This window comes from Homalodisca vitripennis, chromosome 7, assembly GCF_021130785.1.
Source record: "Homalodisca vitripennis isolate AUS2020 chromosome 7, UT_GWSS_2.1, whole genome shotgun sequence".
Taxonomy (NCBI): domain Eukaryota; kingdom Metazoa; phylum Arthropoda; class Insecta; order Hemiptera; family Cicadellidae; genus Homalodisca; species Homalodisca vitripennis.
The window spans coordinates 97,730,178-97,753,504 of record NC_060213.1 but is presented as its reverse complement, the minus strand read 5'-3'; the positions used below and the strand labels follow the sequence as shown (position 1 = coordinate 97,753,504).

Here is a 23,327-nt window from a genome sequence, read left to right as displayed (position 1 = left end):
TGGCGTCTGCCGCGGTCAACGTGTTAAACTGCAGCACAATAACTGTCTAGCTAAAATACACGCTATTAACACCTTCACTGCGGCTCTATACTGAGTGGCCTAACACCAAAGCACTTGCACTTTATGGCGTCTGCCGCGGTCAAAAACGTGTTAAACTGCAGCACAATAACTGTCTAGCTAAAATACACGCTATTAACACCTTCACTGCGGCTCTATACTGAGTGGCCTAAAACACCAAAGCACCTGCACTTTATGGCATCTGCCGCGTTCAACATGTTAAACTGCAGCACAATAACTGTCTAGCTAAAATACACGCTATTAACACCTTCACTGCGGCTCTATACTGAGTGGCCTAACACCAAAGCACCTGCACTTTATGGCATCTGTCGCGGTCAACGTGTTAAACTGCAGCACAATAACTGTCTAGCTAAAATACACGCTATTAACACCTTCACTGCGGCTCTATACTGAGTGGCCTAACACCAAAGCACCTACACTTTATGGCATCTGTCGCGGTCAACGTGTTAAACTGCAGCACAATAACTGTCTAGCTAAAATACACGCTATTAACACCTTCACTGCGGCTCTATACTGAGTGGCCTAACACCAAAGCACCTGCACTTTATGGCGTCTGCCGCGGTCAACGTGTTAAACTGCAGCACAATAACTGTCTAGCTAAAATACACGCTATTAACACCTTCACTGCGGCTCTATACTGAGTGGCCTAACACCAAAGCACCTGCACTTTATGGCGTCTGCCGCGGTCAACGTGTTAAACTGCAGCACAATAACTGTCTAGCTAAAATACACGCTATTAACACCTTCACTGCGGCTCTATACTGAGTGGCCTAACACCAAAGCACCTGCACTTTATGGCATCTGCCGCGGTCAACATGTTAAACTGCAGCACAATAACTGTCTAGCTAAAATACACGCTATTAACACCTTCACTGCGGCTCTATACTGAGTGGCCTAACACCAAAGCACCTGCACTTTATGGCATCTGCCGCGTTCAACGTGTTAAACTGCAGCACAATAACTGTCTAGCTAAAATACACGCTATTAACACCTTCACTGCGGCTCTATACTGAGTGGCCTAACACCAAAGCACCTACACTTTATGGCATCTGTCGCGGTCAACGTGTTAAACTGCAGCACAATAACTGTCTAGCTAAAATACACGCTATTAACACCTTCACTGCGGCTCTATACTGAGTGGCCTAACACCAAAGCACCTGCACTTTATGGCGTCTGCCGCGGTCAACGTGTTAAACTGCAGCACAATAATTGTCTAGCTAAAATACACGCTATTAACACCTTCACTGCGGCTCTATACTGAGTGGCCTAACACCAAAGCACCTGCACTTTATGGCGTCTGCCGCGGTCAACGTGTTAAACTGCAGCACAATAACTGTCTAGCTAAAATACACGCTATTAACACCTTCACTGCGGCTCTATACTGAGTAACATAACACCAAAGCACCTACACTTTATGGCGTCTGCCGCGGTCAACGTGTTAAACTGCAGCACAATAATTGTCTAGCTAAAATACACGCTATTAACACCTTCACTGCGGCTCTATACTGAGTGGCCTAACACCAAAGCACCTGCACTTTATGGCGTCTGCCGCAATGAAATTAATAAAAACGATACAGAAACCGAAAACCAATCGTACCATCGATGGAACTCTTCCAGAGGCAATTTCCTTCGACTCCATTCGAAGTTATGGGGCAAAATTTGTAAACAAACTAAAAACTTCGCAATAAAACTGTTGTCTACAAAGGGGTTACAACACGCATTTCGCATTGCCAAACGTATAATGAGAAAAAGATTTCACGTTTCTTGTGGCAAAGCGTAACCTTTGACGTTCTCAGGTCGCGCATATTATTCCTACGCTAATGCCCCGTTTACTCTAGAGTTATGAATATGTTGCCAACAGTGCCGTCAACATTTTTCCTGTGCTGCCAACATGTTGTTCAAATATATGGCAATTAGCTTATTATATTAGTGTAAGCTCATATAGACGTTGTTTTGATAGAAAGGAGAATTGGTGCAGTCTTAAATATTACATGTGACATCTACAATATTTATGACGGGGTGTCCCCTAGAGGTGTTAAGAGAGTGCTTGTTTACTAGAAGCGACAGAGCTTTCACACACCCAGACAAGCATTGCCTGCTGCTAAAAGACTAATTCCAATACTCTAGGCGTACCACGCGCGCCGCAAAAATAGTTGTATTTAAGAACGTAGCCAGGGGAAAAATTTGGGGTGGGGTCCAGACAACTGATATTTCTTCGTAGTGGACAGAGAGTTCGGGACAATCTTTTTCCTTAAAACGTCCTTGACCCGTTTCTCTGTTGAAAACGATATTTCAGCAGTAGGTACGTGTCAGTACTGAGTTATTAAAATAATAATAATAGTTTACTAAAAAAGTAATTGAAAAAAAAATTTGGGGGATTCCGGACCCCGTGGATTCCCTCGCTGGCCCCCTCCTTGGTTGTATTTGTTATTCAATATAAATACATTTTTTAGCAGTTTTAAAAGGTCACGAGAAAAGGCATAAAATTTGTCCGAACCTTATCATAAGTCATCGTGTCCTGTAAAACTTAACTTAACTTAACTGGCCCTAATTTTAGAAACAAAACCCTAAAGAACAAAGCATGGCATGTCATACCTACGTCATAAAATCAATATGAGGAAATCGAACATTGAAACCTACCACAAAGATGTGCTGAAAATTGTTGCACACATTATATTAACAAAATTAAACTTTGTGGCAACAAATGTTGCCAACGATTTATTGACAACTGTTGTTATAAATACGGCTTTACGGGCACTGGAGATACAAGACTGGCATTTGTTCAAAATGTATACAAAAATATTTTCATACTTCAGTTTCTTGCTTTGATATAGGCTATTCCTATAAGGATGGTCCCGTCGAAATGCGGCTTAAATCTGAGCTTAAATTGTAAATTACTTTTAAATATTAGCTAAACGTTAATTAATAAAATCACCACAGATTTGTTGTTGCTTTTTACACTTTTTTAAATGTAGCCAAACTACTTCAAAACTAATAATTTAAAAAAAAAGTTGCACGTACTACACATTTTTGAAGGTTGACAACAAATAAAGGTTTTACAATGGTTTTGAAGAAAATAACAGCCTAAAATGTTATTCCGACTAGAACGAAAATTGTAGCTAACACAGACATTACAAATAAAGTGGTTCAGATCCTAATGAAAAGGTATAACCTTGATATAGGCCTATTAACTGATTTATTGAATTTTCTCAAACAGTATTTTGACATAGGACATACAATTAGGCTTGATGAACCCTCCATCCATCACGGTCGACACGACTCTGCCCGTTCCTTCTGTCCACTATGTCAATGTTCACGGGCGAGGAAGGAGGGTCAACGCCCGGAGAGCGAATGGTAACCGATTCTGGGTGCCAGGACCGACCGATCGATCACCGCCGCTACTGAACTCTATAAGATTCCATATTTACTTGGCCGTAACCCCGTGAGCGCATACTGTTAACAATACGCCTTTTTGTTGAATATCGTTCTAGAAGAGTGCACTTTTACTTGTAAAATTGTTGTGCGTGGACTTTTTCCTCCGCGTTATACCGTGTGACCCACGCAGAGGTTGAAACGTTTTATATTACTTGCCCATTTATGCACCGAACATTTTCAAACTGTACACAATTCGTTAAATAGGTTTTAAAAATATTGTGTGAAAATTTCTGCTCTCTAACAATTGTTGAAATTAAATGATGGCATTGTAAAAAAAAACTATATTTTAAACCCGTAAAAAGCAGTATTTTGGGTTTTTTTTAAAATTATTTATTGTATTTTTTTAGAGAAATAAAGCACTTCAATCAAAAAATTAGAACATAGCCTATTAAAAAACCTACAATTACAGTCCACAATTACTCGAACTGTAATTCATCCACAGCGACACACTGATAACAGCGCTTTACAAAAAAATTCTACGGTATCCGAAGAAGTTCCTCTTCAACTGATTGTTTTAATTTCCCATCATTATTAAAGCTACGAGTAGAAACTTGAACCTTTAAGTAAACCCATAGAAATAAATCACACACAGTTAAATCTGGGGATCGGGATGGCCAATCTAAAAAATCACTTCCACGACCAATCTAACGGTCATGAAGGTTGTCATTTACCAATCGCTTGACAGGATTTTCGAAATGAGGAGGAGCAACTGTAAAACTGTAATGGAGAAGGTTAGGTTGTTTTATAGCACAAGCAATATTATTAAATCAAACAGCTGTTTTCAACAATGAGCATTATTAAACAGCTGTTCTTTAAAACTGCAACGCAGTAATCAAAATAAAAATGAATTTTTATAGGAAGAAAAATGGTAACATTTTCAATATATAACAATTTTGTTTCTAAAAATGTTAGGGAGCTTTAATTTTCACAGCAACATTTTTAAACCCTACTTTATTAATTGAGGGTAGAGTTTGAAAACGTTCGGTGCATAAATGGGCAAGTAATATAAAATCAAACGTTTAAACCTCTTCGTGGGACACTCTGTATACAGTATACAGTATAACCTTACATTGAATTTCAAAATAGACTATACTTCAAATTCCAGACAACATCTATTACCAGCTTGGCATTTATTTATTTAACTTAGTAGCAATTAAGAAGCCAAGAAATAAAATAAAATATAAAAAGCTGTATTAATTACATTTCGCTCTTAACCCCTTCTACATGCCAGGCTAAACTTCAAAGGATCAAAGCGTGGCTAAACCCACTAGACTAACCTTACATCAAAGCCACACAACTTCATATTGACCAGTATTTTGAGTCAAAGAAATGCGAACATCAAAGAGTCACTAAATACATTTCATTAGAACTGTGCAAGTGCTATGATTATTTATGAGTCCAGAAACGCTAAGTCTTCAGGATAATATAAATTTCTCTTGCAATGTATAATAATATAATTTAAAGTTATTTTGGATTATGACCTACTGCATTACTGTCTGTACCGTTTAACATATTTAGGTTTGTAGTTTACCATATTATATTGCTCAATTAAGTTTACTGTAATTTAAAATTTAACCACTGGAGGTAGTTTTCTACAAGCTCTGCCATACAGAGGAGCGAGGAATGGATGTCTTTATACAGAATAAATTTAAATAATGGTCAAAACATTTTTGTACATTTTTAAACGTGTACATACAAAAATCTCTATGTAATTGTATAGTTTCCCGTATACCGTCTGATTAAACAAACCTAAATTATGAACTTCAAATTCGAGATGATTAGTTATATTTGTAGTAGTGTACGTATAAAACACCCATGAAATTTATATAACATTGTTTGGAGTGGCGACTCATTTTTTAATTTTAAATTTCAAATTTAATAAAAACGGATAACTTGAAGTAACATGTAGCAAAGAAAAATCACACAGAATTCAATGGTGTCTCCTCAACTCAAACAGGATTTTGACTAATGGATAAATCAAATTTTTTGTTGCTTGAAGGGTTGTTGACAATTGAATAGATCTACGACAATAGACAAAAACGTACCATTAATAACTTTTCACCGAAAATAAACCTATAATTTGTTTGTAGGAAAAGGAGTCCTATAATCTTATTTACTTGGTCAAGTCTTATTTATTTACCCTGTGTGTTTGTGTGATCTGTATTTGGTTATATCAATATTTTGTTAGGCGTTTCTATACTTTTGACCTCTTGTTCAATTATATAGTTCTATTACTGCCTTTACACTGATCATATGTCAATATTACTTCACAACCGTTCAAAAAACTGTTTTAAGGAGAGGCCAATTCCCTTATACGTTTTAATCTGTCCGTTTTCATGGGTCACTGGCCTGTGCGAGGATCTTATCAAACAGAATAAAGAACAGAATCGATACAAGTAAAGAATTTACGGCACTGATAGAAAGTGGTATTTGTATCGATAATGTCACAGACAGGATTGGAACCTGCGATATCTATAACTCAGATCCAAAGTCTGACGTATTAGACCGCTCGGGGCTACTTCCACTTGATCTGGAGGACGCTTCTTATATTTAGAGGTTTATACGGTGAATATGGCTGAATAAAAATGGAACTTCAATATATACGATCTTGACTATAATTTCATTCATAACTAGGGTTTTTACCCTTTGGATCCAGTGTGCGTCAAAACGTTGACCTCGTGAAGCCAGATGGAGCACCTGTTCTATAGGACAGGTGCATCTTCAGGGGACAGGTGGTAGAGGTAGGTACCTGCATCAATGGTGTAACCGCCGCGCCGCCCTCCTGTCCTCCAAGCTGATACTGGTATTATTACACCAGCAATCTGTTAGCCCCTCCACCGATCATGTGTGAGAATCTCAAACTCAATCAGGTGTATTTAAATATTTTACCTGACCCCAGTCTCCCACTTGTGGAGAGCGTTTTCAAGGTGCCAGCCGAAGAGTTTCTTCTATAACGTACATGTAAGAGCAATAAAAAAGATTCCGTGATTCATAAATAGTAAAGTTTTATAGAATCTTTAATTTCCGTTAATCTTAATCTTGATTCGTGACAGTGTACTTTAAAATTTAAAGAAGCCTCTTTTACAAGGCTTTTAATTGATAGTTGGATTTTAAATTTCGAGTAAATTCTAAAGTTGGGAGGGCATGTTAGTTTGCGAGCCGCGCGTCTCAGATTCCCGTTTTTAACAAGACGATAAAGTTTAAAGCTGCGTTTTATAAATATAAACTCGTCGCGAATTCATAAAAGTTTCACTTCGAAAACTCAAGATTTTAGTGTCTCAACGCTAATGGATCGGTAAAAAGACTGTTAGGGCCTATGTATTAATAATAAAATGGAGTACAATTTGCATTCAGTATAGAATTTCTTATAACAAAGGAATTAATAGTTTATCTAATTTTTAACTATTCGTTAGTGAGAATGTAAAATTTAGGTCCACTCCAATTTCCGATTAGTGCTTACCGTAATTCATTGGCATCGAGAGACTAAAATCAATGTTTTTTAAATGAAACATTACTGAATTTGAGACCAATTCTTATTTATAACCTTGTTTTTATTTTTAGCCCCATATTAGACAGATTCTCTGATGCGCGGCCGGCAGCTAACTAGCGTTCCTCTTTAGATACAAAGTTTTTGTAAATTACAGTTGGGTTTTTCATTACCATTTCTTATGAATCAAAGATATATATCCACACTACAAAAACGAATTACAAAATTAGCATTATTGCTGTACCGAAATATGCCCCTCCCCCCCCCCTGCAATCATCATTAGAGCTCCTCGAATAGTAGAATGACCATGGACCGAAAGTAAACACATCAAACGGTTTTGAAGCCAATTAAGACATTATTTGGCGAGCAGCCTGTATTGAAATTGTTGCAATTGTGGGGTGCGTGGGGTAGGGTTCTCTTAATCTCTTGTGACGAGTATTAATAAGTGTCCTCTGCGTAAGGGTTGCTATTCCGGAAAGAACACTCAGGCGGGCGGAGGGGGCGGTTCTTAAAGAATGAACAGCTCCACTGACGGGAAAGTGGTACTTGACAGATAAGCGGGCCCCTCTTGCTTCAGCTGCACACACTCAGGAGTTTCGCGATGTCAATTGAAATGCATTCGAACTTTTACCATTTATTTGGAACAATATAATTCTGTTTTTAAATAACGGTTGTGTTTTGTCACAATCTTCTATTGGAGAATCATCAGTTACGTGTATAATCCACCGTTCAAAAGTACGAACGCATTGCTAATTCTTTCCTAATTGGCTAATTCTCTTCGTACTTCCACTGGATAAAATGATTAAGCCAACTACGCCCCAACTCCCCCAGTAATTGCTGCGACTAAAGTTCACAGCTCCCAAATGATAAATTCAATTAGCACTTCCTTGTTATCCTCAAATATAATTAATGTTTTGGTGACGGGTGCTTCTGATGAACTGGTGTTCGCCGCTTTTACTTTCCGCTTGCACCAAGTTGCCATTTTCTCCCGCGAGACCCGGAAATAGTATTGCACACGTATTAATTGGTGCGACAAAACTTACGATAAAATCGAGCTTTGTTTTGACGTAATAAACTACTTTAGTGCGTCTCACCTGTCAAAAGTAATAGTTCTGGAAGCGATTTTGTCTTGTATAAAAAAACAATCCTTTTTTTAGTGATAAGGGGTCTCACTTAAAGGCGGTATTGTACCAGTTGCTTGTATAAGTTGGTTTTTAAGTGTTGGTTCACTGAAATTAGGAAGAAATACTGGGCCCTGAGATAAAATTGTGAGGTACATGGATCTTTTCTGGAGGGCAAGGCCTTAACAGTGCCGGGACCTATAGGGGCAGCCATCTTTGAGGAACCCAAACTATTCTGAAAACTCTCTGTCCACTGGAATATTCAGGACGTCTTCCTTCTGCTCTTGTTACAAGAGAAGAGAGCTGAACCTCGTGCAGCATCAACTTGGCAAAGCAACCCGTAATGAAAACAGCTGCATATAGGAAATAGGTTAGCAACCTAGCAATCGCAGACAAGTCCAGCTATGGCCGAGAATAGAAAAAAGCTCGGCAAAAGTAGCCTACTTGCCCGACCACCGGACAACAAAAAGAAAAGTGGCAGACGCCACAATGTCTTCCATGTCTAAACAAAGCCTCTCCTTAGGAAAGTCATTTTTGTCCAGTCACATGTTTCTAGGATAAAAAGAGTCCAGAGTTCCATGTGCCTTACATTGCTAATAGAACGTCGGTATCGCACTTTTTATAGTTATATTCACTTTGTACTAACTGCACGCATTCAGGGTACAGAAGCTACTAGCAGCGCTCTCCTCGCTTACTAAGTACTGAACAAGTGGACGAACAGAGTTCGATCCCAGCACGCAAGCACATCTTCTAGTGCTTACATGCTGCTGCTTGTAATAGGTCTCGCGATATACCCATCAGCATGTACGTCATCTTGTAGCACTACAATCTACTACGTGCAACGCCGCCTTTAAGAGAGAAATCGAACGGCAATAACACTAGTTTAGGTCAGCATAGAAGGGCAAGGAATGGGTTAAAAATTACAATTGATATATTTTTCATGGGTCAAATTTTCATTTTCAACGTCAACTAACGAGACGTGACCTAAAAGTAACGTTTTTAGTATTTAAATTAAAAAAAGGTCATGAGAAGGTTAACCCTTTCGCTTCCCACTCATTTCGACCCCACCACAATGGGCCTCGACTGACCTTCCATTTATTTCTTAGGAAGAATTCCGCTGCCGATTTCACGAAAAACACAATCTTATAGAATGCCAATTGACCCACGCTTCCTGGTCAACAAAAGTAATGTTTACGAGAAGGCCAATGTTTCGAAAAAGCCCAATTCTGACGAGTAAATAGGTTTCGCAGAAATGATGGAACCAGGCGGTTGAACATTTAGTGAGACGCGGGTGCGCGTCGACCGCAAGAGCGAAGGACGTTACGAAACGCGTTCTAACATCTGTTAAAATTGCGAAGGATGACCTCCGAGCGAACGTTGGTGTCAGGCGTACGCACGCACGCACACCACACGCCGTCACTCTGTCGGCAGATTGAAACAGTTTTGCTATCCGGATCCGGTCGGTATTTCAATCGCTGTCTGCTTGTCCCCGGGGGCCCGGACCACTCGAGCAGACCCAAAATTACCCGCGCAGCCCAGGCCCCGGCCCCGGCCCCGAGGTCTGTTAAAGAGCCTCCCCGTGTGTAAGCTTCCATTTCACCTAACGGACACGATAAACATGCGAGCGCGATTAGACAGCCAAAGGAGCGCCGGAGGATTGCGAAGCGATCGGGGTCACCATTGCCACGACAAGCAAGGCTCCTAGAATAACGAGTAGGAACGCCAACAGAGCACGAGTCAAATATTAAATGAGTTGAATTCCAACACGAGTTATTGTATAATCACCAATTATCAATTACTACTGAATTAGCTAAGTTTCTAATTCTGTTCCAACATATGTGCCTCTGTAACGTAGCATAACAACAAAATTAATCAAGATCTAATCATTTTATAGATGGCGAAACCTAGAAAGCAGGCAGCATTGATAAATGAATGAAAGGATGACTCATTCATGTCTGAAATGTCTCACTGTTAGTAATGAATGCCCAATAGCGTCGTTATTGGCGCTGAATGACCAATGATTGTAATTGGTGGAGCCCGAACCAGAAGTCTAGACTTATGGCGGATTTGGCACCATTGCAAAAACCACTTTTATCGCCAAATCACGTCTTTAGCCATTCATTGATGACCAGACCCTTGACATTATCCCACTCAATCCTATAAGCAAAATTGTGAACGTAGAGTATCGCAGCTAAACCGACTATGCTAATAACTTCTTCCTAGCCATGGTATGGATGTTGTTCCTTAAAATCAATTGTAAACAATAAAGCAATGTTGTCTTTAATGTAAGGTCGCCACGGGTGTTTGGAACGTAGAATTGATACCAATCCAGCTGTTTTCAGTTTTATGGAAGCTAAGTATCCTTTTCATAACCAAATATAACACATTTAGGAATTTCTCTACTAAATATTCTTTTAGAAATCAGCAATTAGGAAAATAAAAACAGTAGCTTCCGGATAATAGGAGTCATGTCTACAGCCCTTTTCTTACCAATGCGGTTTTAAAAATTTACCATAGTTTTATTACGGTATTTCTTTGAATATATATGAATGTAACTGTTGTGACGCGTGGAACCGCTTAAGTTTTGGAATATTAGTTTTTAAATGAAACACTTTGGTTAAAACTGAAACTATATAATGTGATGATGACAACTACAATGAAACTGATCACTGATAATAACGAAGACTGTATTGTACTAATGACAGCACAGGTAGCTGTAGGTGAAAGTATTTCTCTTTCCACGAGGCGTGAGGTCCAGCCCTTCATACCCCAAGGCGACCCTACCATAAACTTGGGGGTGACATCCTTTGGTTCATGGAAGACTTACTACTATTTCCCATCTGGGTGTGAAAGCTTTGTCGCTTCCCACGCTGTGCGAAGTAGCACTTACCACCTCTAAGCGACCCTGTCATAAATATTATAGATGTCACCCGTAATATTTAAGACCGCACCAATTCTTCTCTCTAACAATAAAATAATGTTAACATGAGCGTACACTAGGATAATAAGCTAATTACGATATATTTCTATGCAACAAAAACGAACAATAATTTATAACAAATAACATAAAAAGAACCAAGGCCGGACCGTAACAGGAACAGTAGTTCCTAATTAAAATTACTCTTTTAGGGAGTGAGGGAGAATTATAATTACTCTTTTTATTATTGTCCCCCTGACGAGACAATTAATTAGAAAACCGCTATCTCTTCTAGACTGCACTGGATGGCAGCTGGGTAAATATCACAAGACCTTTCTTTGTAGATTATGCGTCACTGATGTAGAAAAGATTTCGTTTTGAACGCCTTCGTCGTCAATTATTTTGGATTCCTGACGGACGTAGATTCCTGATTCCAGGAGTGAAGTAAATGTGACAGCGTCAGATTTCAAGGACGTAGCCAGCGAGGGGATCAAGGGGTCCAGACCTCCCCACCCACAATAATCAATTGTTTCAATTACAATTATAATTGTTTTTTTTTTAGTAAACGATTATTAAATAATTCAGTATTACTGACATGTACTGCTGAAAGATCGTTCTCAACATATGTACGGGTCAAGAACGTTTTTAAGAAAAAAAACGGAGCCTTACTCTCTGTCCACTTTAGGGGGAAAATCTCTATCGTCTTGACGCCCCAACACTTTTTTCCTGGCTACGTTCTTGCCAGATTTCAAACCGGAAGGTAAAATTGAGCTAACCAGCATTCGCATTGAATCCGTTATTCCCTCACTGATCATGCAAAGAAAGCAAAACAAACTCTTGTAAATATTCCGAGGGTAATCAGTGAATTGAATCAGACCAAGAAGGGAACAATATGACAGTTACAGTTTATATAAACAGGCGCAAGGCTGTATACCAAAGGCGGGATTCGCCCACCGACATGAGACCGCGCTGACATAGACCGGGTAGGTGGTGTAGGTACCGTACAAACCACATCTCCTTACCTTGTCCTGGCGCAGGACAATAGGATCCAGGATCACATAAACAGACCAGATACAGAAAGGTGACAATACTTGTGGGTGTCTAGATCCGTGTGTGGTCCAGCAGATCAGTTCTAGCCTAGACTCTCCTGGACTGATACATCATCCCACGTCACCCATCATGCAAGAGAACAATGGACGTCACACCGACCATTGTCAATCAGTCCGGGTCCCTCCAGGACCGATTGTTATCTCTCCAGTCGCTCGATCACAAAGGGGGAAAATTGGGATGAAGAATTATTTAAAAACCCCTGAAGAATATAAGACCCATAGAACCTTAATATTGGGTTCTCCGGCCACAGAGTAGTCTATCAATTTATATAACTCAGTTGCACACACGGGAAAACTTGCTTGGATCAAAGTCTAAGGAATACGCATTTTGTCGCAAGCCAGCCATAAATTTCAGGTACACTCAAAGAGTTAAGCATACGTGAAGTGTAAGCAAGCATGAATGTATTGGTGTAATGTGTTCACAATGGTCGCAACTTTGGTAGCTCAATTAAATTCTTAACGTTAAACTAAAACTGAGATGTTAAAACTGTGGTTCGGTTTAAAATAATATGCTAACAGAAGATGGATTTGCACAGAGAAGCAGGAAAATAACTCACTTAGCTCCATAGCAAAGTTTCGAAGCGGCGCGAAGAGGAAAACTGTAGATTCACAAGTCTACTGCTGGGAGGAAAACAATAATGTACTGTTATATAATGTGTTTTCGCTCTTGCTAACCGTGCACAGAAAAGGTTTCACAATTTCGAAATGTTGTGTCCGCTGTTTTCGGTCAGAATTTTAAGTTAAGCTGTCTACTGTTAAATAACTCGAAACAAAAATAAACGCACAATACTCGATAAAAAAATCAAAATGGTGATAGCTACCAATATATTATGATTTGTTTCTTTGTACTTTCAAAAAGAATCATCTTAATTCTTTTCTGTAGAAGACAGAAATTTCAGAATGCACAACACATGCGAATAAACATTAAAGAATCACTCCAAATATCAAAAAATGCTCTAAGAATGATGTTTGTACAATGAGACGAAAATAACAATGACCTCATTTTAAAGGTCCAGTCAAAGGCACCGTCACCGAGCTGTGGAAACTGCCGCATCCGACGGGTGCCCCACACCGGATCGCCTTGACGGGACCTAATTCGGATCGAGGCGAAAAACGATTAAAACACATTTCAGTGGAAAACAACAGAATCTGAACCGGTGACGCGATACCGGTGACAAGAAAACAGTATGGTGTTGAGTTACCTTTGACGTTGCTCATGATCCATGGCTTGCGCACATTTTGTCACTTTACACACACTGACTGAGGCAAAAACAATCAAGTGTCCCTCCCCCTCCTCTCCCGCGCGCGCCGCCCGTGTGGGAGTGGAGGGGACAGTCGGATCCAACGAAACTGGACCCGGACTGTCCTTCACGAGTATCTCGGCCTCCTCAGTTTCATTGTGTCTTCCTCCACAATGCCCCGTGTCAACGCTGGCCTGACAAGCGAATCAGAACTAGGCGTAGAACATTTGCACAAGCCGTTTCCTTGTTTTTGTCCCGGTGCTAAGGAAAGTCTTGACATATAAACAACGACAGAACAATTAATTAGACGTCTCGCTCAACAAGATCCGAGTTAGAAGTACACTTTATGGCCAGACTCTTGTCTGGTTTACGTTAGTCACTTCCGTGTTGTTGATCGGCCAGGTCTGCAGGGAGGGCGTTACACTCGACTGTTTGTAAATTCCCGCATCTACATACTGAGGGCCCTTTAAATCCCTTTCACTAATTCCACTGTTGTAATACTTGCAGCTCGGGTGGCACATTAAAAACCATAGTTGTGTAGTTTTACGAGAGATCTGTGTATGGTCTAAAAATTTTACAGTTTTATTTAAAACATTCTGTAAAATTTTTTATTTTTTTATTTTTTTTACAAAAAGGAGAAGCCGATCCCCTTTTAAGCCTTATTCTGCCCGTCCTCATGGTCCACTGGCCTGTGCGAGGATCTTATCAAACAGAATAAGGGTGAGAGTCGATACAGTACAAGGTCAATGGTACTGATAAAAAGTGCAAGAGTCACATACAGGATTCGAACCTGCGCTATCTATCTCTAACTCAGATTCAAAGTCCGACGCCTTAGACCGCTCGGCCATCGGCACTCCCAAAATAACCTCACCAAGGCGATTTAGATCATCAACATATGTCTTGTTGGTACATACATTTCTTATGTCGATCTCGAAATGCTTTTCTATATTGTTCTGAGGAAAACACATATAATTCTGTTGTAATTGTGACTACGCGATTGGTTTAAATTACAATAATGGAAGGTACAAGTATTCATTGTCACTACAATCGAAGCAAACGTCATACCTGAACAATAGTGAACATTATGACCCTTCTTCAGTATGTCCGCCTTATCTCCCAGCCTTTTGAACAGCATTGTGGGTAGTTTAGGCCTTGCCAACGACAACCTTGCTCCTCCCACAAATGAACAAAGACAAGGACTTCGTGTTTGGACAAAATTCCGTACTTTCCTACTTTTTCCAACGAAACATCGCAAAAAGAAGATTTCTGATGACTTAATACTCATATGTCCCTCTTCACATCACATGACGTGGCCCCTACATCGCATTCATAACCGAGATTACCCCAACAACCCCATTGTTGTCATCCCTCTATAGACTGAAGCAATGGGACCAATCCATTTCTCATTGTTCGCCATCTCAATACAATCCATTCACGTTTACAGAGACCTCTTATTCTTTGCATTTCACCATACATTACTCAGTCTTTTGTCAATCTTGATGTGAATTTCACAATGTTCTAAAGTAGACGTCCTTAAATCTGTTGTTATTTTCATTGTCCGAATAATTTCAATCAGAATAATGGAAGGGACGTGTATTTATAGATAGTACAATCAAATATACTATATTTTGAATCTAGTGAAAAAATGAATGGTTCATCAATGTCCAAGGCGTGAGACTGTTTAGCAATCTCGAGAAGGTTTATGAACTAAGATGACCTTTGCATATTTTTCTTGCAGCATGAAAACTTTTCCTACAGAAGGTTTGTACGTTCATTGCGAAATATACGTTTTTAAAATATGGGTAAAACATGGACGTATATATTACTTTTTCATACTTTGTTTTGTTTCCGACGAGAAGAATTAATTGGGGAGAGGAGGAGGATAATACCTCAATTAATTGTTAACGCGCTCTTAGAAGTAGGCTACTCTAAAGCCTGTGGACTGAGTACAAGTACTTTAGAATCTTGTGTATGAAACTTTGACTATTGTGTTACAGTATAAACATTGTTACCTGAACAATTGGATTGTGGCATCTTAAGGATATGTCTAAAAGTAAAATGCATATAGTTTTGTATGGGATTTAACCAAAGGCAGGACCCATCTTGTCCGTTGATGCATGCCTACGTTTTGAAAAGGAATTTGTCTGTGTACTCGTTTTGTTTTACAAAAGCCTGAAGAGAAAATGCACTCACATAGTGTGCAATGCTAGTACGAGAACGAAACCCCGGCGCCCTTTCAAGGGACATAGAGAGTACAAATGGCTCAATCCAATATTCATCCCATCTCTTTACAAAGGGCCGCGATTTTCCGGAGCGGAGTCGGCAAACCGGAGTTGTTGAGAACAATGGGGCGAGATTGAGGGGGTTAATAATGTAGCCCTCTCTCTCTGCTGCAACCCTTTCACAAACACTGCTATACCCTTGCTTGTCTTCCTTTCAGGCTACTGCAGCAGGTGCGTTCTGTGTTGGTGCCTCTACTGCAGCACACCCTCTTCCCTCAGCGCGTCTACAAGCCCCTCAGTGATTAATTTTGAAACAAAAAGCCGGACCAAATTGCAATATTAAAAAAAATTATTCCAACTCATTAAAAAATTAGTAAATGTGACCATAGTGGTAACATGTTACTAGAAACCCTTTCAAAAATACAGAAGACAGTCTAAATTATCGAAATAAAATTTTAGAGATGCACACAGAACTATAATCCAGTGAAAAACATATGCTAAACCCAAAGATTAGCCGTGGAAAGTTTAAACCATCGTTTTGTAAGGTGATTTATTGAATGCTAAATTAACATAGTTACAAAATGATTGAACTTATATATTTATTGATGAACGTATTACAATGTTTTCAGATATTACAGATATTTCACAGAAATAAATGAATTGAAATCACAGGTTACAAAATCTAGGGGCTAAAAAGATTAAAATTAGAAATATGAATTTTTACAAGTTGTCGATCAATGAGATCTTCAGAGTGTGGTTGTATGTGCTAGCGTTTGGTTAGTATTGGAGCTTCAAAATAAATTAACAGCGTGCACGTCATATAAAAGCCTAACGTTAATGGAATTGTTCAAATACATTATAATCTAATCAGTTACTAATCTAAGTTATGTTTTCAACGTATCAAACGATTACTTTTTGGAAATGAGTCAATGTAGTATTGGAATTGAAATTCTTGGATAAAAATTGATAAAGTTAGCGACAATTCGTGATCAATTTTAAGTCGCAACTGAAGACTAGAATTGAAACAGAAAAAAAACAATCAATCAGCTGTTTCAAACAGCTGCCGAGCTTGCCTCTCGCGCAAATAGTTGTCAGCTTTCAGGTGCCATTAAAACAAATATTTGCGTATACTGTATATAGAAGTGAACGCAGTTTTAGAAAATGTGCCATCTTCCGGTTATGATGATTTTAACTTCATACCAATCCGATTCTAGCGATAATTATCGAAATTATGACGTAATTAATATTTGATGTTTAGTAAGTTACAGACAACGATTTTGCCAATCGTAAGGAAGGGGGGTTACATATGTCCGCTGAGCTTTAGTAAAATGTTGAATTTAATAAAAATCATGGAATAGAAACTAGGAATATTACATCATTACATAATATTTGAGTAATTATCAATATTGAATTAAGTAGGCAACTTTATTGCATTTTAGATTTACAATTCTATTGTGTGGAAAATACCCGATGTTATTATTGTTACGAACGGAAAGGTAAAGCCATGTTATAGTGTTGTTTAAGTCACTTAGCCTACTGTATCTGTTCACAACTTCAAACATTGGAACGCCCTTATAAAATACGTATATTTAGATGTGTCCCATTACTAAAATAGAATTCATAAGCAACAAAACGGTTTTTAATTTTCTTGTAAAGTGTATATTTTAAGAATATTTAAATAGTAAGGTACAACTAGGTTTGAGATTTCTTTTCTGGATAACAAATACAAATATAAACAAACTGAAAATCGTTTGGCTGAGTACTATCAGTGTAGGACAGTGGCGTAACTAGGACTTGGCTCTGGGGGGGGGGGGGGTGAATCTGGTTGAAGTGCATACCCACCGGTGGGGTGGGCGGGAGTCAAGGACGTAGCTAGCGAGGGGATCCAAGGGGTCCGGACCCCCCAATTTTTAATTCTTCCAATTACTTTTTTAGTAAACCATTATTATTATTTAAATAATACAGTATTACTGACATGTACTGCTGAAATATCGTACTAAACAGACACACAGGTAGAGACCTTTTTAAGGAACAAGATGTGGCCTTACTCTCTGTCCATATTAGTTGTCTGGACTCCCCCCCAAATTTTTTCCTGACTACATTCTTTGCGGGAGGTTATGAAATAAATGTATGTACCTAAATAATTTAAATGGCCTAATTCAAAGTTAAACACTTAACTGCTGTGTCTCAAATAAGTTAGATTGCCGTTACAAATATACTGTTAAAGATTTTTAAGGCTTTTGGCTTTATTCCCCATATACCACACGCTTAGTTACGTCATAATACTACTCTCCTACTGATCTCCCATAATACTTCGAATCACGGGCGTATCCAGCGAAGGGGACCAAGGGGTCCGGACTCCTCCAAATTTTCATTTTATTCAATTATTTTTTTAGTAAACGATTATTATTATTCAGTATTACTGACATTTACTGCTATAAGATCGTTCTCAACAAATAAACAGGTCGAGAACTGTTTGAGGAACAAAATGGGGCCTTATTCTCTGTCCACTACAGAAAAATATCAGTTGTCTCGACCCCTCCCCCCATAAAAATTTTTTTCCTGGCTACGTTCTTACTACGAATAAAAATAAGATCGAAGTTTTAACATTGTTTTTGTGGGATTCAAATCAAGTTGGCCAGCATCAGCACAACTACCTATAATAGCAGTTGATTTGTATAATAGCCTACTAAACTGGTGTTTAGATTTCATTTTGAATTCAATTTGTCCCCAGAACTGTGCACCTTTAACCTTGCATTGGCGAGCAAGGTTAAGTCGCAACACAGCATCACTCGCGCCGCACGAAGAAGCAGCTGATGTATCAGACAGCTGACAGCTGGTTAGGAGAGGAGCAGATGTCTCTATATTATAGTCAGCTGTGTTGTGGCGAGGAGGCTCAAGGACTGGACTGGAGGGATGTACTTTCCCCTCCCCACCCCTCACCGTCCACAGGTGCGTCGTGCACTCGAACTGGCCAGTGGCCAATGTCACAACATTGTAAGTCGTTGCGAGAATACTTTGACGAGATGGGAATACCAATCAGTTTAGGAACCACTTCTCTTGTCTCCACCAGCAACTAAGACGTCTTTCTTATAATTATTACCTTCCACATTAAGAGAAACTGAGTTTCAAAGTCGTGGCGCTCCGAGGGTTAATCCAAAATCGTATTTATTTCTTTAATGCAAAACATATAATGTGATCAGCGTTGTCGCATGGCATAACCATAGTTCAAAACCAATTGACACCGTCTTCACTGATTGAGCGTCTATACCTTCTTTACTTAATTATTGCGACCACGTAAGTTACCTTTTTTATGTTAGTTACAGGACAAGGAAATGTTACTATCTAGTGGTTCACTACCAATCATATATTACAATTATTGCATTGTGGCTACCATTAAATGATGACATTTTTAATATAATTTTAGGGTCTTTTTCGTTTAAGGGCCAGCACCTTACAAACATACTATACCTGACTGGACAGTGCATTTAATCGTTTTTTTGGTGTTATTAGTTCGTAGGGCAGTAGTCCAGGTACTACTTCTAGTATAAACTCGTCTTATCTCATCGCTGCGCAGCGGGCAATCATCGCGTGATCTGAGTTTTGAATAGGCAAGCTAGGGTCTTTTGTGCTGGCCCTTAAACGAAAAAGACCCTAATTTTATCTTGTGTATTAATACTGAAAGAATTTGAAAAAAACTTTTTATGTTTTACCATATTTGAAAACTATTGTGTACAAATTTGTTTGACGAAGAAAATAAAAGGAATTTGAAACTTAATAATGAATATTGAGTTACTATGTCACAATCCAAATGGTTCAAACAGGAAGTGACATGTAACATTTCATGTAACGTTACGCGTACTAAAGTGCGGCAGACATTGCATCTGCGGCCGTACGGCAAAACAAAACCACGAAAGTGGAAATACCCAGCCATTCGCTTTACATACAATGCCAGAAAAACGAAAGCGGCATTTGAATTTTAAAGAGCCAGCCTTGATGATAAAATCGTGAAATGATGCGGCATCTGACTGTTGTGGTGGGGGGGATGGTTACACAACAGCTGTTGTCCACTATACCGGCCCCTTATCACAGCTGACTGCATAACGACATAACCTCAAAATTCTTATAACATATGTCTCTAGCATACTAATTGAGCGATATTCGTGTCTAATGTTTTGACTACTACACACAATGTGTTCCATTACTCTCTGGAATAAAAGGTAAATATCATTGTTCAGGTAAGAAGTACATTTCATTTTATGAACATTGCTCTTAAGTTTCATGTCTGTTTAGATGTATGGGATGTTTACAAAAAAAATGAACATCTTAAAAACTACATCACAAAATCTATCAAATTAGGATGAAATGTGTATGGCAACAAGGCCAGTTAGTATTAAAAACATGACAATCTTTATTACTTTTAAAATGACGGACATCACCAAATTTTAACATTGAATATCTTAAAACCAAACTAAAATTAACAAAAATAACATTTTTTCATTGGATTTTATCACAAATTTCTAATGACACTAAAATTATTTAAATTAATTAAATATATATTACATAAAAACTTCCTAGTCAGAGTAAACTGCGTATGTGTTCTACAAGTTTTAAAATGAAAAACTGCTATGTCCCGCGAAGCTGAACTGTTTTCTCATTAAAAGCTGTGTTTGTTATTCGCTGGAGGATCAGAAAACAGACCTGATAACAATTTTGTTATCTCACTTGTCTGGTAGTATGTCTGATATTGCTATGTTTGTCAAGTAATGGCGTATATAAGACTGAATAAACGTTTTGCTTAACGAACGGCTGATTAAAGTGATCATACAGCTACTATAATGTGTTTATTTTGAAACGCCAGCGTCCAATTGTAAACCGGCATAGATAAGTTTACTATTTATTAAGTATGGCATAGGGTAGTTGTAGACACATTTAAAAACGACATTTTTATTGTAATGAGTAAAAAAAGCTTATAAATAGATATATCGGTTAAGACTTCAAAAGGGAATTAAGTATCCACGTGGGGATTGTGTGGCGGGATATGCTGTTCGTTAAAATGTGGAATAGAAGCGATGTCTCCCTGTTCCATAACACGAAAATAGCGCTAGGCTACTATAGAAAACCTTTCGTTGAGCACTGCTTTAATCTTCTAAAAAAACTACCTCATTTTTGTCTTTTTTTTATAGAGTATTTTTATTGTCGCCAGAGTTTATTCAACAATATACCTACTAGAATGTATGTATTTAATACTCCATAGAATGTATGATACACAAAGTCGAGTGAAATACATTTGGGTATATTACGTGTATTGGCCTTTACATCAACACTATTATATTTGAGAGCAAATTGTACAACAAAAATAAAAACACGCATTTCATACAATGTGTTATTTCTACAAATTCAAACTTAGCAACATCAACAAACTTGTCAGCTGTTTTATAATTAATTACATTGTATCAATATATGTGGCAACTGACAAGAGCAACGCAACTAGAGCCAGTCGTGGTTGTACCGTGGCTTTTGCTAGATCGCAGCAAGTGTCGCATTCTAGTGGAGACTATCGGAACCGCGTTCGCCACTCGTTATCCACAGGGCACATGTAACATTGCCCAGCTCCGCTGCTAGTCTAAACAATATTTATTTCCTTTCAGACCCACGAGAGGGTACGGCCATAAACGAGATTGCCTCACACTCTAAACTCGACCGATCTGCTCTCGGCGCAGTAAACCGTATAAAAATAATTAACGTGATGGAGGCGTGATTTAGAGAGCCATTCCTTGGTCAAGCGATGTTCATCATAACGGACATATTTTCTTATTTTAGAACACCTCCTCCATTTGTATTACCATAATTTATTACTAGACAATAAAATAACCAAAGTGTAAATGTATAGTTATTTATTGTGAATAAGTAATAAACAGGGGACTATTTAAGCAATGTCACTAATTTCTATATTTTAAAAGCCAACAAATTAAATTTTAATAATGTTCATCTATTATGTTTGAAAATTCTGAATTTGAATTGATTGAACACTTTTTGAAATAAATATTATAGTTACAGTTTAAATGTTGAAAAATGTGAAACAACTAAAGAACTTTATTAAAGGATACTGTACCTATTTTTTAGTTTTGAACAATAATAAAACCCATTTTATGACATACTATGTTGTATTGTGTAATATTTACTGGTAATATACACATAAGTTGTCAAATCTCACCTTATAATAGTAATATAAGTTTCAGTATACCAAAGTTAGCGTCATTGTCGCAATGCTAACTCGAATAGTGTTATATCGAAAGATCACTGAAATTTACTTTGAAGTACTAGCTGTAAAACTTTGATCAGTCAATTATTAGTTTTTAACTTTCTTTTAGTGTAACATTAAGTTTATTCAAGGGCTATTAAGCAACATGGGCCATTTATCATCATAAATGGGTTTGAGATAGTTAAAAGTGTCATTTCCTACAAGTAGTAGAAACTTACAAGAATTAATGTAGTGAATTAATTGTGTATTATTCATCCAATATATTTATGATTAATAAGCAGTCTAATAATAAGTTAAAATTTTAAACACACAATATATAATATATGTATATTTTTTTATTTTACCAATACTGTGGTTTCAAGATATGACTGATTCCTCATTCATATTAAGTGTTTTGTTGAAAACTAATTCAACAATTAAAACCTATTAACATAGGTTATCAGTACACATTAGAGTAACTTAATATATATTAATTAGTTAGAAACAAAATAGAAAATACCCTGATTAAATTCTTTTTATGTGTAAACATTGTAAACCAAAATGTAAACAATTCATAAGAAAAACACAAGCGTCAAGTAAGTAAATAAGTTAATTTTCAACAAGTCAATAACAAAGATTTTCTCTGGTCTATTAGCTATTCAGTGGTGGTTTGCCTTTTCAGTTCACAGATTTTATTACAAGCAAATTACTGATTGAACCAATTATTTCTATGTGGAATGTTGTAATAGGTAACTAATTATAGATCAAAATACTTCATGGTACAAGGAGACTATAAAAGCAGTCTGCATATATTACTGCACTTGGGAATTACTAATTGGAATTTGGGGAATGTTTAGAAATGATTTCGTTTCCCGTAATCCTTTGAATTTCATAGTAAAAACGTGAGTACCACTTAAACAATTCTCTCTCTGTCTACACACAGCCAATCGGTCTATGCAGTAGTGATTCCTTACATTATTGTTGTAATTCATTATGTAAAGTCCAACGGAGAATCAACTTGTTTGTATCTTGTATCATGAAATTCATGTTCTACTAATGCATGTATCTTCTATCTACAACAATCTTCTAAAATTGTTAAGTAAATCAACGAAATTCCGGTTGGAGTCAAAGAGATATTCCAAGTAGAATTCGCATAGTAGGTTATATGGATACAATGCAAGGGTACTAACCAAGAGTTTTACTCGGGCTGGGGGTACTGCTGCTTGGATGGAGCCCTGGCAGTTTCTTCCAGAATGGGGGTGCCTTCTTCGTCTTGGGCGTGGAGGGAGGGTTACGCCCCAGGCTGTTGGTCCCAGTGCTGCTCCCGCTAAAGCCACTGTCCAGACTGCAGGTGGCGGGACTCAGCAGCTCGTCCGCAGCACTCAGCTCTGGTCCGCCCTGCTCCGGCATCAACATCGCCTCCACCGTCAGGTTCAGCTCGTCCAGCACCTGGACAAGTTAAGAATATGCAAT

The 23,327-nt window shown here is 38.1% G+C and overlaps 1 protein-coding gene across 2 annotated transcripts in view; it reads right to left on the bottom strand.

The window, feature by feature from the left end:
- LOC124366087 (rho guanine nucleotide exchange factor 10) overlaps positions 1–23,327 on the bottom strand; it is a 56,621-nt gene extending 33,294 nt beyond the window's left edge. Inside the window, exon 1 of one of the 2 annotated variants that reach the window (XM_046822318.1) lies at positions 23,045–23,327. In XM_046822318.1, the coding sequence (XP_046678274.1) occupies positions 23,045–23,270 (226 nt within the window). In that variant the 5' untranslated portion in view covers positions 23,271–23,327. Of the gene's footprint in view, positions 1–13,349; positions 13,457–23,044 lie in introns of those variants that run through there. The other variant, XM_046822320.1, reaches the window with a different exon arrangement.